General features: G+C 39.5%; 3 protein-coding genes across 4 annotated transcripts in view; 2 read left to right on the top strand and 1 right to left on the bottom strand.

The window, feature by feature from the left end:
• Positions 1 to 767, bottom strand: part of LOC118214642 (disco-interacting protein 2 homolog A-like) — a 12,393-nt gene extending 11,626 nt beyond the window's left edge. Inside the window, exon 1 of one of the 2 annotated variants that reach the window (XM_035394772.1) lies at positions 157 to 767. In XM_035394772.1, the coding sequence (XP_035250663.1) occupies positions 157 to 228 (72 nt within the window). In that variant the 5' untranslated portion in view covers positions 229 to 767. The remainder of the gene's footprint in view (positions 1 to 156) is intronic. The other variant, XM_035394773.1, reaches the window with a different exon arrangement.
• Positions 768 to 1,688: 921 nt separating this feature from the next.
• On the top strand, positions 1,689 to 10,128 carry LOC118214641 (sacsin-like). Its single transcript, XM_035394771.1, has 6 exons — positions 1,689 to 1,738; positions 5,453 to 5,540; positions 5,743 to 5,854; positions 7,567 to 7,713; positions 8,090 to 9,530; positions 9,931 to 10,128. The coding sequence occupies exons 1-6, from the start codon at positions 1,704 to 1,706 to the stop codon at positions 10,094 to 10,096; spliced, it is 1,989 nt and encodes a 662-aa protein (XP_035250662.1). The 5' UTR covers positions 1,689 to 1,703; the 3' UTR covers positions 10,097 to 10,128.
• A 1,686-nt stretch (positions 10,129 to 11,814) lies between these two features.
• Positions 11,815 to 15,973, top strand: LOC118214357 (sacsin-like). The gene is made up of 3 exons (XM_035394264.1): positions 11,815 to 12,070; positions 13,175 to 13,997; positions 15,953 to 15,973. Exons 1-3 carry the CDS (start codon positions 11,922 to 11,924, stop codon positions 15,971 to 15,973), a joined length of 993 nt encoding a protein of 330 aa, XP_035250155.1. The 5' UTR covers positions 11,815 to 11,921.

The following is a 15,973-nucleotide window of genomic DNA, read 5'->3' as shown; positions in this document are numbered from 1 at the left end:
CAGTATGTAACAACGCTGCATTAAGCTTCCTTGGCTTATGTCATGTCCAATTTGAGTGATTGTTCGTTTTAAGTCAAAGCTAACGTACAGTTGTTTGAGTTCCAAAACAGTGGGCTCCTCTCAGAGAGAGGCTCGGTTGCTCTCATAAGCTAGTACCTTGGCATTGAGCAGCAGGAATAGAGGGTGATCTGGGGTTGCCTGGGCCCTCCACTGCAGGACGTCCTGCATGTACAGGAACTGTGAGGAAGACAGCGACAGTCTCGCGTTAAAAAAAAGTGCTCACCGTCAGCAAACTCATTCTGCACTCAGCAAAATGGGTGACTGGTGAATGTCACTGCTTTCATGGGTGAGATTGTCCACCATGAGTGCATGTAGTAATTCGAGTTATTATGGTATTTATTTTTATGTTTTATGTTTTTTTTATGTTATCTATATGCATGTGTGAGGCAGCAGGGTAGTATATTTGGTTTGGGAACTCTTGTGCAGGTACGCAACCTGAATTTCTTCTGAATATTTATCTGTATAAATGGACTGTATGTAAAAAAGGATTCTCTAGATTAGAGTACTTGCTAAATGCTGTTTCATATATTCAGGATGTGTATTCTGGTTTTTTGTTAGCATAGCTGGCTTGCAGTAGTCCTTCTGCAAATACGCATATACACTCTTGCCTGGGAGTGTTGTTCTAGAAATGTTGCTCATGCAACATACAAGGTGAGTCCACTTAAGTTGTGAGTCGCTCTGGACAACAGCATCTGCTAAATTAATGTCATGTAATAATAATATAAGAATAATATAATATAACTGAAGAATGTAATTCATGGTTATATTTTCAACAGATTGTTTTTTTCATAATATAGGCTAATATTTCGGCACAAAGCCTATTTTACAACAGCAACCTATTGTGTAGCTATCTTACTTTGTCCCATTGCATATTTTGAAATTAAATAGCTAACGTTAGCCTAATGTGGTACACAGGTGTTAGAATTAAGGCATACAGCAGATCAATAGTCTATCCATTCGATTATTTATATCTCCTATAAACTAGCTGCAAAATTGCAACCAGTTAAACGGCGAGTGGTCAGATGAGGTATCACATGTTAATCATAAAACATGCAAATGGATAATCATCAATCAAAAGTTTTATTAGAGTTTGTATCTGTAGTTGTGTTCATGTATGAACTCTGTAAGATAGGCTACGTTTCGTTTTCTCCGGAGATTGAAAGATTGTGTTTGTCATCGGTGAATTTTAAGGTGTGTTTAAGGTGTGTTTGCAGGTGTATTAAGATGAGTTTCGTTTCCGCAGGTGAGAGTGAAAGATTCTGTAGCTTTGCTAAATCGAAACTTAAGGATTGGTGGTGGGTGGAGATCGCCCTTATAAAACGTGCAAAAATCGGTAGCTCGCGGTCTTTTCTGGGAGGTTCGTGATGAACATGAATGCATTCACACATAGACCCTGCGAAGAATTTGGAGGTAGGATTAATTTGCTATAGCCTACTTGATGAGCTACTGTCACGATTACTTACTTTGCCTATTTGATACTTTTATTAAGTTTAATTTTTGTGTTAGACTATACATTTTTGTATTTATATTTGCACATAGGCTAAGTCGCGAGGGATACGGCCTATACATTATAAATGTTCCATCTATTGATTTACTGAATCATTCTAACTGTAGTTTCTTTCAGTAGGATCTCATCTAGAAGAATGAGTTTTTCTGAGAGACAAAGGAGAAGACGGCAGTAAGTTGACGTAACGGAACAGCAGGCTGTTGAACAAATGCGTCAACATGTCGTGTGTTATGAGTTTAGATAAAAATGATGTGGTCTCTTCTAATTTGAAAATCTGTCGCGATCCCTCCAGATCTGAGTTTTTGGGTTCTAGTTCAGAGGTTGTACAGTGCCTAACCGCAGAAAAAAACTCAACATAGTGGTGTCCATATTCTTGTTAGGTCTATTAAAATAGTTTAAAATACTTTGGTCATTTTTGGTAATTCTGCAGACGTTGCTTGGGCAAACGTATAACTTTATATTTTGTGCCTCCTGTTTTCATTTTAATAATGAGGATGAATCTGGATGTGCTGAACGCATTGTAGTAGCACACACACACACAAACACAACACGCGCAGTAGCCACATTATCAGGTTATTACACCTGCTCGTTAACGCAGATAACCTTAGAATAGATGATCTAAGGTGGATTGCAGTGCCTTCCAGTTGGAGACAAGCACGGGATTTTATCATGGATGGGAGGGGACAGGCGGTGAAGTCTAGGAAGTGACCATAGACACACGTCAGTACTGGGAAACAGACTCTACTGCGCATGACGGAATAAAAAAACGCTTGCTGCCCATTGGATTCAATGTATAAATCCAAGGTGATTTAACAACCAAAGAAAACCTAATCGGTCCATTTTTTGGGCTCATTAATTTCATTATGTGCAGCAGTTTCTGAAACAATGGTTGTTTTGGTCCGGAGGTCTTAGTAAAATATGTATTAAAATGTGCATATTTTATTATATAATGTATATTCAATCTGCTTTTCACGTGAAACGTAACGGTTGTCAGTCAAGTTTCAAAATACCATCGGGGATGTTTTATTTTGCCTTCAAAAGTCGGATATTCCCCATTCACTTTAATGGGGAGCACAATGTTTTTCCCTCAACAACTTAGACATGGGCAGTACAAGCTTACTTTTGGGGCTTGACAGCTTAGGTTGGCTGGGGGCGTGCACTTTTCTAGTTAAATATGCATGTATGTGGGTGACGCCCTTAGACATGCATATTTAATAAGACTGGCTGGCACGCCTCTGACTCAGCTTATGCCATGCTCTGCAATTCGACGGGACCTGTTATCTCACTGACCCCCAAAAGTTGCAATGTCGCTGGGCACACAAACTAGCTGATAAATAACTATCCACAGTGTCCACAGGCAGCTTGTGAGAAGGGCGTCTAACTGATCTGGCGTAATTTGGTGTGAAGATGCATCTCTTCAGCCTGTACCTGGACTAATTATCACTACTCTGCAGGACACTCCCAATCTATAGGATCGCCCTTATCATTTGTATCTTTCTAATTTGTTTCTGTTGCACATTCATGTTACACTTGTACCTCCATCCAGCACTTATATTACACTTGTATTGTTATCTTGATGTTGTAGCTCGTTGTCATGCCTCCTGGTTTGACCATAACTTTCTGACCTAGCCTATCCTTACTGTGTGAACTGGACTTAATGTGTTCATGGCTATGAATAACTGTTACATAATGAGTATTGTACCTTATCGGACCTGTGTTTTGTAGTTGTTCCAATGACCTTCAGTGTGCACTTATTGTATGTCGCTTTGGATAAAAGCGTCAGCCAAATAAATGTAATGTAGGCCTATTGTAATTTTAATTTGAGCCTAACATTCAGGCAATGAGCTACTTCCTCCAAATTTCTGATTTAGGGTTCAGTGATGCAGCTAACTGGAACAAATTGTCAAAAGCATTCATGCAAATGAGTAGATAATCAGGACAAGCATTTTCTGCTATGTTAGGTTCAAATCTCCAGCTATCTCTTTTCAGTAGGCCATAGGCATTAGTGTAGGGGAGACTGGGCGGGGAAATAACTAACATAGCCCATATTACACTGGGCTGGGTCTCGGTACCCAAAACTCCGCTGCTACCTTCATCTTACGTTTAAAACCTTGAAGACAAAAATTTTACTCTGAATTTGACATTGAGATACCGATCATGAAATCAAAAACATTTTTGGAAAAATCTGATGAAACCAAATACATTAGCTTGTAGCCACGAAAGCCAATGTGATTGTGTGACTGGTGACAGGTGACAAGCTAGCAAGCCTTCAAACGACGCAAAACTCTACGGCTAACTTGTAATCTTTACATTTAAAAGGTTCATGAATTTATTTTCCACTGAAATTGAAATTGAGACAGATCATGAAAGCCAAAACTATCAAAACTATGCAATCTGTTAGTCACTAAAAGACTGTTTACGATTAGCCAACATACATTTGGATTCCTTGACATACACACAGAATAGGCCTACAGCATCAAAAAATTACTTCCCGGTAAAAAGAAAAAATCCCTTGTGTACAGCCCAAACAGGCTTTTATTTGGCAATATCTCCCAAATTATTTATTGAAATCTCTCGGCGTTCGTCGGAGACAAAGAGAGGGTAATTCTGAGTGTTTGAAATATGACACTTAAGCTCTGATGCAACCACCTAAAAAATCTGTATTAGATTTCGTCCCACTCTCCCCTACTAACATAAAAGCAGTAAAACAAGCAACCAGTGTTGCAGCCAAGGCATGTACAGTCAATAACACACTCTGGTATTAAGGATTGGGACTGGGAATAAGGTGACACAATGACGTACTTTGATTGACAGCACCCTCATTGTGGATGAAGAAATGCATCCATCCATCCACCATCTACACCTGCCTATCCTGGTCAGGGTCATGGGGGGTGCTGGAGCCTATCCCAGCATTGGGCGAGAGGCAGGAAATAATGAAATACAGAATTAAATAAATAAGGAAATAAATATATACAGAAATAAATGAATCAAGAAATAAATAAACATGTAAATAAATATGGAAATACATGCAGATTTTATCTATTAATTTATTTCCGTGGAGACTCATTTATTTTTTTGATTTTTATTGCATTTATATTTGTTATTTGTTCATTTATTTTTAATTTGTATCGGTCATTTTTCATTTGTCTTCCATCCAAAAGAGCTTGCTAACCATTGAAGAAAACCAAGGGGATTTAACAACCAAAGAAACCTCAAAACCCAAAGTTTTTTTTAAAATCATAAATTCCATTAGCTATGTGTTTACTGTTTGTGAAACAATTGTTCTTTTGCTACAGAAGCTTTGGGAAATATTTATTAAAATGTACATTTTCACAACCTATATATAAAAGCTTATATATATATATATACAGTGTATATATGTATATATATATATATATATATATATATGTGTGTGTGTGTGTGTGTGTATGTACATATATACATATATCTATATATATATATATATAGCTGTAAATCACAACATAAATTCTGTATTTCACTATAAATCAGCTCATGAAACTCACGTTTGCATCTTTTCGTCAATATAGGGGTCTGAGATATCTAAGGGTTCGAAAAACCAATCCAAAACCTCTTCAAAAATGAATAAAATGTTTTTTGTCCATTCTAAAGCATATACTGTAATATTGATGGTTTAAGATTAAATATTGATATAACATTGAAAAATAATGCAAAAACATTTTGATAATCTGTGGTACACTTACCTAAATTTGTAAAAATTCACATTTGGTATGGTTTTCTGTACTCTACAGTAAGTAATCTTTTGTTGTATGGGGATGGAATATATATGTAGGTACTGTAAGTTAGGTAAGTTCAAACTTTGTACGTTGTATACATTTCATTCATTATCACTATTTTTTTCCCTAGAAATGCCTTTGGTGCGACATCTCCGCCGTTTATTGACTATTTAAAAGATATTCTGCGCAGATATCCGGACGGAGGTCAAATCCTGAAGGTGTGGTTTTATTATTCATATACACCCCCCTTGCCCCCTAGGTGTGCCCTGCCCTGCCCCCCCCCCCCCCCCCCCCCCCCCCAGGTGTTCCTTAGACTTTAGGATTATGCATTGCGTGAATACAAATAATTGTGCATTTAACCTTGTTCATTTAATAATCGCATTGTCATGACAAGGAGGATTACTGTTGTGTCATAAACAGGAGCTGATACAGAATGCAGATGATGCCGGTGCTACAGAGGTAGTGTTCATCCATGATGACAGAGCCTACGGGACCCAGGCCCTTTGGGCTGAAGACCTGGAGAAATACCAGGGTATTGTATTGGCAAAAATGGTGTTATAACAGTATTATTACTTGAAAGGAATACTATGCAGGATTTTTTTCAGTTTTGCTGTGGTCCTGTGTTTACAATCAAAGAAGTCTCCTCCTCTGTCTTCAGCCCCACCCACTCACTCCCGAGTACTGAGTTACTGACATGTGATTTCATTAGAAACTACCGGTAAATTTCTCCCTACAATTACTCGGACCAGACAGGAACCGGATCTTTCTCAAAAACTGGAAATCTGGCAACCCTAGCTGGATGGCTAGAGGTTCTGTTACTTACAGACCCAACAGAAAACAAGCTAACTACGTGTCACTTTTCATTCCCCTGGCAAACTTTAGCCGACCAATGAAAATCAAATCCAAGGTTAACTCTATGTCTTCAACAAGCCTTGTTAGATGTTTTTTTTTTTTGCTTTGCTGGGTCTGGACTAATGCAGCGGTAAGCTAGCTAGCAACAAACACTCCAAAACCACAGGCTCTGTAGCCACACCAACCCCTCCCCAGCACCATGCCCATTTTAGAATAACAAATAAAAAGGTAAAGGTAAAGGTACACAAATTTGGCAAAAGTGAGATTGTCAGTGCATCACAAGGTTATTTTAGAATATTTTCTAGGTAAAAATCCTGCATATTCTTACCCATTCTCTAGGATCACACATACAGTGCCTTCGGAAAGTATTCAGACCCCTTCACTTTTTACACATTTTCTTACATTACAGCCTTATTATAAAACGAATTAAATTCATTTTTATTCTCATCAATCTACACACAATACCCCATAATGACAAAGCAAAAACAGGTTTTTCGAAATTTTTGCAAATTTATTAAAAATAAAATATCACATTTACATTTTTGCTTTGTCATTATGGGGTATTTTGTGTAGATTGATGAGAATAAAAATGAATTTAATCAATTTTAGAATAAGGCTGTACAGTAACATAAAATGTGGAAAAAGTGAAGGGGTCTGAATACTTTCTGAAGGCACTGTACATATGAAAGGAGGTAGAAGCAGAGGCAATTTCTTTCTTTTTGGTTATGAACAACAGAAATATTTGAAGAGAACAAAGGATTCAGAGAGACCGAAGCCTCAGTTGATTTTTAAATTATAACTCCTCATTTAAAATTTCTTAAAGGAAACGCCATATGGACAGCAATGCATAGATATATTGCATTTCACTCTGAGGTCCACAAGGGGGCACTTATATAATATCAGATTTAATTATAGCGCAATTCTATACCAATCCTGTGCTGATCATGCCAAATTGACATAAAATGTACAGTCCAATTGCAGTCCTATGGTGGGTTAAATGCCCGAATGCATGGTTGACACAATTAACCCATTCATGCAGTTTTTCCAATGTATTTTTAAAACCATTTTCAAATGAGTCATGTAAAAATTGCCTTTATGTTCACTAATTTAACAAGATACCATCATAACTGGTTAGCTAACTAACCTACTTTTAGCTAATATTAGCTGATGAACTACTACTGCTACTGTAACTATATAACAAAAAGACAAACTATTAGTAGCCCAGCCATAGCTGTCCAACCAGCAGAGGCAGTGCTTTTGTTCATGTTATCCTATTCAGTCAAGAGCAGTCTAGATAAAGATTTTGTAGTTCAGTAAACTGTGTTAGGACCGATTACAACACCTGGGATGTAATTAGCATCAATCCTGCTTTTTATGTTTGTTGTTGAACAGGTCCTGCCCTCTACGCCTACAACAACGCAGAGTTCACCGAGGATGACTGGCGAGGCATACAGGCCACAGGGAGAAGCGTCAAGCGCAACGATCCAAACAAAGTGGGCCGGTTTGGGATCGGATTCAACTCCATCTATCACGTTACAGGTGATTTGCTAATTATCGTTGCATCTACCGTTTGAACAAATCCGACTTTCAGTACGGTAAAATATCAGGCAGGGCTATAAGGTGCAGCTCTAGCCTGTCTGCCGCACTCTATTTTAGAGATTGGGGTTGGACAGGCGACTCTCGTTCCTCCAACTGACATTGACACAACGCATGGATTTTAATTTTTTCCCCCCTTCATTTGGCACCCCCGCCGTTGTCACGCATGCCTTGAACTGACCATGAACAGCATGTTCCGTTTCCTTTTATTGATCACGTTTTGGAAATTACTATGATGTGTGTTCAATTCTGAAAAATATGAGATTTTTTAAAAATTGTGTAAATACATAAAAATCATGTTTATACTCTTCATTTCTAGATTTACCATGCATATTCAGTGGCAAATACCTTGGCATGCTGGACCCACAGGAGAAGATATTCGGAGAGCGAGAGGGAGGCATGCGCTGGTCTCTTGATGATGAGGAAGACAGGGACACACTGCTGGTTTTGAGTGATCAGCTCCAGCCGTTTAGAGATGCGCTGGTACATGTCAGTGACCAAACCTGGGAAGATGCTGTTAGTGAAGACAAAAAGTTCAACGGAACCCTCTTCCGGTTTTCTTTACGTAACGAGCCATCTGAGATTTCAGACAACTTGTACGATTCTGACAAAATGGTTCAGCTGTTTAACAGCTTCATTGCTGATGCAGACATGAGCCTTCTTTTCCTGAGAAATGTTTCATCGGTCTCACTGATTCACATCAGTACAAATGGCTCAGTCAATGTCAGACATAAGGTGTCAGCATCAAGCCCTGCAGTTAATGAATCCTTTCATCCAAGAGAAATGCCATCTGTAGAGGGGTTCACACATTTTAAAAACGTATCCTCCTACTGCCCAAGCAAAGGCAAAACAGAAGTCCAGTGGCTTGTAACAATGTGCTGTATGAAAGAAGGACACGTGCCAGAGCTTGATTCGCTAGCCGGGAAACTAAGCTTTCGACCCCAAGTTGACCTGGCATTTCCGTTAGATCAGGAGCGGTCTCTGACTGATGGAAGACTGAGCTGCTTTCTGCCCCTTCCCAACAACGAACCAAACTGCACTGGACTCCCCGTTCATGTTAACGCCTGTTTCGGCCTCACGGACAACAGGAGGCACATCAAATGGCAGGAGGAGGACCAGAAATTCGATGAAGCGGCCGTCTGGAACGAGTTGCTCGTTAAGGAACTTCTCCCTCGTGCATACCAAATGATCATTCTGGATGCCGTTCGCTTTTCGCGAAGCTCTGACTTTCCTTCCTCCTCCGCGTACCATCTTTGGCCTGACCTCGACCAGATGAAACACAAGGAGCGATGGCACAGTGTCGCTGCGGGAATGCTGCGGCAGCTTCTCCTGTCGAATGAACCCGTCTTTTCTCTGGCTGGGGATGCACAAAAATGGGTGACGTTGTCAGAAGCTGTGTTCTTAGCTGATTACAGCATGGAGCCTCAAATGAAGAATGCCGTGTCGGGTGTTCTGATCGCCCTGGGAGAAAAGTTGGTGTCCATTCCCAGTCATATATCAAGAGACATCCAGGCTGCTGTTGAAAATCCCAAAACCTTAACAAGAGCAACCCCTGCTTTTGTTCGAAAGGTCTTCCGCAAAAATGGAAATGCTGGTCTCTCCAGAGAGGACAAGCTCTTTATTTTGGAATATGTACTGAGCGATGGGAAATACCATGAGCTCTGGGGGCTGCAGCTTCTACCTCTTAGCAATGGGACTTTCAAGACATTCTCAAATGAAGATCACAATCTGGCCTTCATTGACAATAAGCAGTTCCCACGGTAAGACATCAACTCAATCTGCAAAGACATTGCCACAACTACCTGGTGTATTTTATGTTACTACAGAAAACAACAAATGTTCTCGCCCTTTATTTCCAAGTTGGATGCAGGATGCATAAATAAAAGCACTACTGAAATATGTTGCATTATCTTTTGGAGAGGAAATTAATAAAGGTTTTATTTATTCATTTTCTTTATTCATACCAACCTACGAAGCAAGATTTCACTAATAGAATTGCATTTGTATTTTTGTCATGCATTTAAACTAAATTGAAGTAAAATTGCACATGATGTGTTTAAAAACATATTCTGGCTTTCCTATGTTAAAACACTATCGTTTTAAAGACTTTTCTAATAAATATTTTACTATTAGAATTTATGTTGTCATGTTTTCCTGCAGTGAGTTGCTGCCTGGCTGGAAGGATGTATTCTTGCCCCGAGATCTCCGAAGTAACACTCTGCTCCACCTGAAGAAACTGGCAGAAACAAGTAAGAGAAAGCATTGTTTTTGTCAAGTCACTTATAACTACATTTTTAAAATAAAGTGGCCCATATTACTGGAGTAAACGAACAAAGACACAGTTGGGCAATGTTGCTACAATGTTTTATAGTGAAGTAAAGACAAATAATGGCAGTAGCTCTAATTTTAGTTCAAGGATTGTATTTAGATGTTCTTTTAGTTCTGAGTGAAACTGAGAGGAAGAGATACTGCATTTAGGAGTGTGAATTTGTACAAAGCCGAAGTGCAGCAGTATTTCAATTATCTTAACCTGCTTTTATAAAAGGTGGATTTAGTGGTTTAGTAGTTTAACAAGTCTGTACTAGAACTCTCAGCACATATCAGCTGAAGTGGAGAGGAGAGGAATTAAGTCACTTAAACTGAAGGATGCTTAGTTAGCTATGTTGTAAATTTTGGAAGAACTGTTTGCAAAAAGTGCTACATGATCTTTAATGACCACAGCGAGTCAGGACGTTGGTTTAATGTTGAATTAAAAAGAAAAATTAGACGTTGTCCCCCATATCTTCATTTTCATAGAAGGAAATCTAGATAGCTTACTGTTAACACTGGTAGTAAACATTGTGTCAATCATATAAGCTTTGTTATTTTCCATATTATACTTGCATATGGTTATGTACATTGAAAATGTAAGGAGGAAAAATGTAAGGAGGTTAAGTATGTTATCATAATAACATATTTAAAGGGTAAATATACCCAAACATCTTTTTTTACACATACAGACAGCACCACCCCGCCACTAGGTGGTGCATTTCATAGCTTGTGATTTCATAGCTATTTTCTATATGCCATTAAAATTTTCAATTGACATGTTCTGATATATCACCTAGATATCAGACTATGGCTGAAAAACGTTTTGTTTTCTTATTGGTTAAATATTATCGGTTTGCTTGAAAATGGAGATAAGAAACTCATTAAAAGTAAGGTATAGAATGTTGGAAACAGTCAAATTAAGCTCTTGTGGCAGCATAGTTTCAGTTTACAATAGTTTAAAAGTAAATGGCTAAACATTTATTTTTCTACATTATCTTGCAGGCACATACAATAAAATTATCAACATGAATTCAAGAATTGTGGCAAAATTAGCCATAAAAAGTCTTCCTAAAGACTGGCAGAAGACAAAAGGTCATGTCACTTGGCAGGTGGGAAATGGTCAACACCCTCCTATGCAGTGGCTCAGTGATTTCTGGAAATTTCTCAGAACGAATTGGACCGAGTTAAGCAGCTTTGTTGGCATGCCATTAGTCCCTCTTAAACCTCTTCTGGATTCCACCAGTTCTGTCATTTTAGCAAAGCTACAACTGAACACAACACTGATGTTTCAGAAAAGCAGACAGAACAGCTTATCAGATCAAATTGCAAAGGTGGTGGGAAAAGTTGGTGGTACCATCATAAAGAGGGACACTTTTCTGGATCATACGGATCTTGAGACCTATGTGCTAACTCCCTCCCCAAGGAACATTCTACATCTATTCCTCAACTTAGAGAAGCATCAGGTTATCCATGGAATTGAGTCAGCTTCAGCCGCAGAAAAGGAAGAATTGAAATCATACCTCTCTTCACTGGATTCTCTCTCATTAGCAGAGAAAGGCCTTCTCTCAGAGTTGCCCTTCTTCCGTTCAATGGCTTCTCTAAAACTCAATCCTGGAGAATACATTTCTGTTAAGTCAAAGCAGGCAGTTCTCCTGAATACGACTCCGCCCTTCCCAGAAAACCTTCTCATGACTGATGTAGTTGCTCAGTGTGCAAATGAAGCAGATCGTAGGCTCCTTACGTTGCTCAACATTGATGTCATTAATGCAGCTCAGGCAGCCACACTTTTGGTCAAAGGAATTGAGAAGAGACTGTACAAAAGTCAAGAGGTAGACAAAATAATGACCTGGATATTACAAAATGGTAGAATCCTCTTTTCTCAGGACCGGACATTGCACACAAAATGTCAGGATTTGAGCTTCATTGAAATACAACCAAGTGATCACAAAAAAACTTCAAGTTTCTTTGACCCTGGCAACAAAACATTCAGAGCTCTGTTTGAGCCAGATTTCTTTCCTCCCATGGTCTTCACAAGTACTTCCCAGATGCTGGACAGTTTAAGATGTCTTGGGATGCAGACAGATGAAAATAACATCACTGCTAAGGATGCCCTTCATGTGGCTAAGCACATTGAAATGTTGCAGGTCCATTCTCTGAAACAGGCTTCAACAAAAGCGGATGCCCTGATGAAACTTTTTAATGATACTCAAGTGCTTTCAAAGTTCTCTGTACAACAGCTTAGTGAGCTAGTGAGAACCCAGTGGGTTCTTTGCAAAATTCCAGATGTTCTGAATGGACACCAAAATGTAAACGAAAAGATGAGCGTGTTCAAGCCAGAGGAGATACGACACTCAAAGTACTTCAATATTGTGGGTCATGTCATGCCTCTTACTGAAAAACTAAATAAGAAAGTTAGTGAAAAGCTTGGTCTGCTAAGCTCACCTCCTCCTGCAAAGGTGTTTGAGAATCTTTCTGCTCTTAAAGCAAGCGTACCTGAAATGGCCAATCCAGATATCAATGTGCATTTCAAAGGGAAGCTGCACAGCATTTACACATTCATGCAAAATAACATAAATCACTTCAAAGGCACAGTGGATAAGAAAAGTGCACCTTGGCTCTGGATTCACAGTCATTTTGTGCCTCCTTGTGACGTAGTTTTAAGCTATCCGCCAGGGTTAGATCTCAGCTCCTATATTGAAAGGGTGCCAGAAGAATTCCTAGTGTACAAAGACTTGTTATCAGAGTTTGGAGTAAGAGCATCAGTGTCAGATGAAGAAGTTGAGGGGATACTGCATAGCATGAAACGAGAAATTGACAGAAAATTGCCATCTTATGGAAGTCCATCTGAACTCCAAGTAGCCATTGCCATTCTTAACTGGATGTGGAAAGAGAAGAAAAGCATTAAAGACAACCTCCCTGTGCCTGTCATGGCAGAAAATGGACAGTTTAACCTGCAGAAATTATCTTCCACAGTGTTTTGTGACATCTCCAGAGAAGGTTTGGAGGACCTCAGGGAAGACCAGGAGGAGTTCTATGTAATACATGGAGAGATGCCAAGAGCTACAGTTGACTGGTTGAAAATTCCCGCCCTCAGCACTCGAATCCTAAACCCAGAATTTGTTGGTATAGAGCAATGTGGCCAGACAGAACCCATAACCCTAAGGATCAAAAACATACTGAAAGAGTATGATGAGGAAAATGATCTCTTCAAAGAACTTATACAGAATGCAGAAGATGCTGGTGCAACCACATGTAAATTTATGCTCGATTTCAGAAGCCATAAAGATCCCCCTGATACTCTTATAGACCAAGACATGTCTCTGTGCCATGGTCCTTGTCTCTGGGCATACAATGATGAACTTTTCACAGAAGAAGACTGGGCAAACATTGTCAAAGTTGGATCTGCCTCCAAAGAAACAAAAGTAGAAAAAATTGGGAAGTTTGGGCTTGGTTTCAATTCTGTGTATCACGTGACTGATATTCCCTCAGTCCTCAGTGGTAAGAATCTCCTCATACTGGATCCAAATGTGACTCACCTGAAGAAGCATATACAAAGTAAAGCGAGTCCTGGGATCAAACTTAACCTATTCCAAGAACGTCTATTTCATAGGTTTCCTGGACAGTTCAAACCATATCAAGGGATATTTGACTGCGATTTATCAAGAGACAGTACACACAAATTCTTCAATGGAACACTCATTAAATTGCCTTTCCGGACACACGAAGAAGCTCTGTCATCAGAGGTTAGTAAAAAGGTTTTTGAAGGAAAAACAATTGCTGCTTTTTCACAACATTTGACCCATAATTCAGAGGCAATTCTGCTGTTTCTGAGGAACATAAGCAAAGTGTCTCTTGAGATCCTACCTGAAAATTCTTGGACTCCCCCATGCACTGAACAAGTAAACTCTCTGTTCAAAGTCTCCAGAAAAGTTGTGTGCACAATACCTGTCCCCGATGATACTCCTCTGAAAACAGTGCAGGATGATTCAATAAAAGTTTTGTTGAAAATTGATGCAAAATTTGAACAGGTCATTGACTGTCTCTCAGCAAACATTATCGAAGTGACTAAAAAATACCAGGATGTATCTGATGTCAGCTATTGGCTTGTGCATTCATGCTTTGGAATGCAAACATCCTTGAACATGTTCCAGAAAGAAAATAAACAGAGGTTTCCTTTGCCAGTCGGGAGCATTGCTGTACCTCTTAAAAAAGAACCACAAGGGGGAAACTGGTTAGCTGAAAAGCATGATTCAGCTGGGCAGGTGTTTTGCTTCCTCCCACTCTCAATTTATTCTGGTCTTCCAGTTCACATAAATGGATTCTTTGCTGTGACGTCCAACAGAAAGGGCCTTTGGGATACTGGAGTGAAACATGAATGGAACAAGGCTTTGCTTCAAGATGCTGTCACAGGGTCATACATTTTCACACTTTCTGTGTTGAAAGAGATGTCAAAAAGAGGAGAACTCCAAGGGTACCACTACTACATGTTCTGGCCTGACAAAGAGAAAGTGAGCACATCTTTTCAATCTCTCACTGTTGCTTTTTACTCTGCCATTGCTCACAATGTTTCTGGCAAGGCTGTTGAACTCTTCAGTGATGGGAAAACCTGGTGCTCTATTGAGAAGGCAAGATTTTTACACCCAAAAATAGCACGGAACAAGGACGTGGGACAGATTGCAATGAAAGAGTTTCTGGCAAATCAACGGAAACCTTACCTCGCTGTTCCCCTTCCAGAGTGGGTGAGAAATAGCTTCAGCCAGACAGACTTGAACAGGATTATTTCGGCAAGGACACTGGACTGGGTTGAATTCTATGAAGAGATAGTATTCAACAACCTGAGTTCTATGGATCCTAAGAGCAGGAATGCTCTTGTGTTACATGCTATTGACATGAATGACAAAGCAGTCGATAACCTCCTCAAAAGTCACCCTTGCATTCCAGCCATTGGTTGTAAACAGCTTCAGTTCATTAGGAGCCTTGTGAACCCCTCAGGAAAAGTAGCCTGTCTGTATGATCCAGAAGAAGGACGCTTTCTTAAAGGAACCTCTGAGGATTTTTGCTGTCCAAAACGAATCCAGCGGTTGACAGAACTTGGAATGCTGAGCAATTTTCTCTCATTGGAGGACATCATAGAGAGAGCCGAAACCATTACCAGGATTTGGCAAAAAAACCAAAAAGAAGCATACAAACGCATTCGGCAAATCTTGGATCTAACTAGAGAACACTTAAGTGATGAGACTTCTCCTCATTGGAATTCACTGAGAAACATTGCCTTCATTCCTGCATGTCTCCCAAAAATCACTGGTCATGACAAAAATACTTGTACTGCACTTAAAAAGCCTGTTGAAGTATACAGTTTCAGCTGTCAATATCTGGTAAACATGATGCAGACTACAGTGGACCAAGCAGTTCTGGGCACAGACTATGATTCAGTTCTCCGTAAATTGGGGGTTCTTGAAAATCCACCCCTTCTGATGGTCCTTCAGCAGCTAGAGCATGCACATCTACATTTCAGAGCACTGGATGGAGATATGCGTAACACGATTGCTTTTGAATGCTATGGCTATTTAGATGAAATGACAAAGGAGCAGACACAGTCAGAGGCCATTTTTGAAAGCGCTAAATCATTTCCCTTTGTCCTAATTGAAGGCAAATTTGTGAATGTGAAATCTGTGGCAAAGAAAGTAGAATTTGAAGCTAAGCCATACCTCTATTGTCTTCCAAATCACTTCTCCAAATTCAAAAACCTTTGGCAATGTGTTGGCATGCAGAAGCATTTCACTTCAGAGCAGCTAGTGGGGGTTCTTCAGGAATTGAGTATTGAATATCAAAGCAGAGAGCTTTCTCATTGTGATCTCGACCTTTGTCTCAGAATTACAAAGAGATTGTATGA

The sequence above is a fragment of the Anguilla anguilla genome, chromosome 15 (genome assembly GCF_013347855.1).
Source record: "Anguilla anguilla isolate fAngAng1 chromosome 15, fAngAng1.pri, whole genome shotgun sequence".
NCBI classification, from domain to species: domain Eukaryota; kingdom Metazoa; phylum Chordata; class Actinopteri; order Anguilliformes; family Anguillidae; genus Anguilla; species Anguilla anguilla.
The sequence above is the reverse complement of the archived record's forward strand: the minus strand, read 5'-3'. Positions and strand labels throughout refer to the sequence as shown.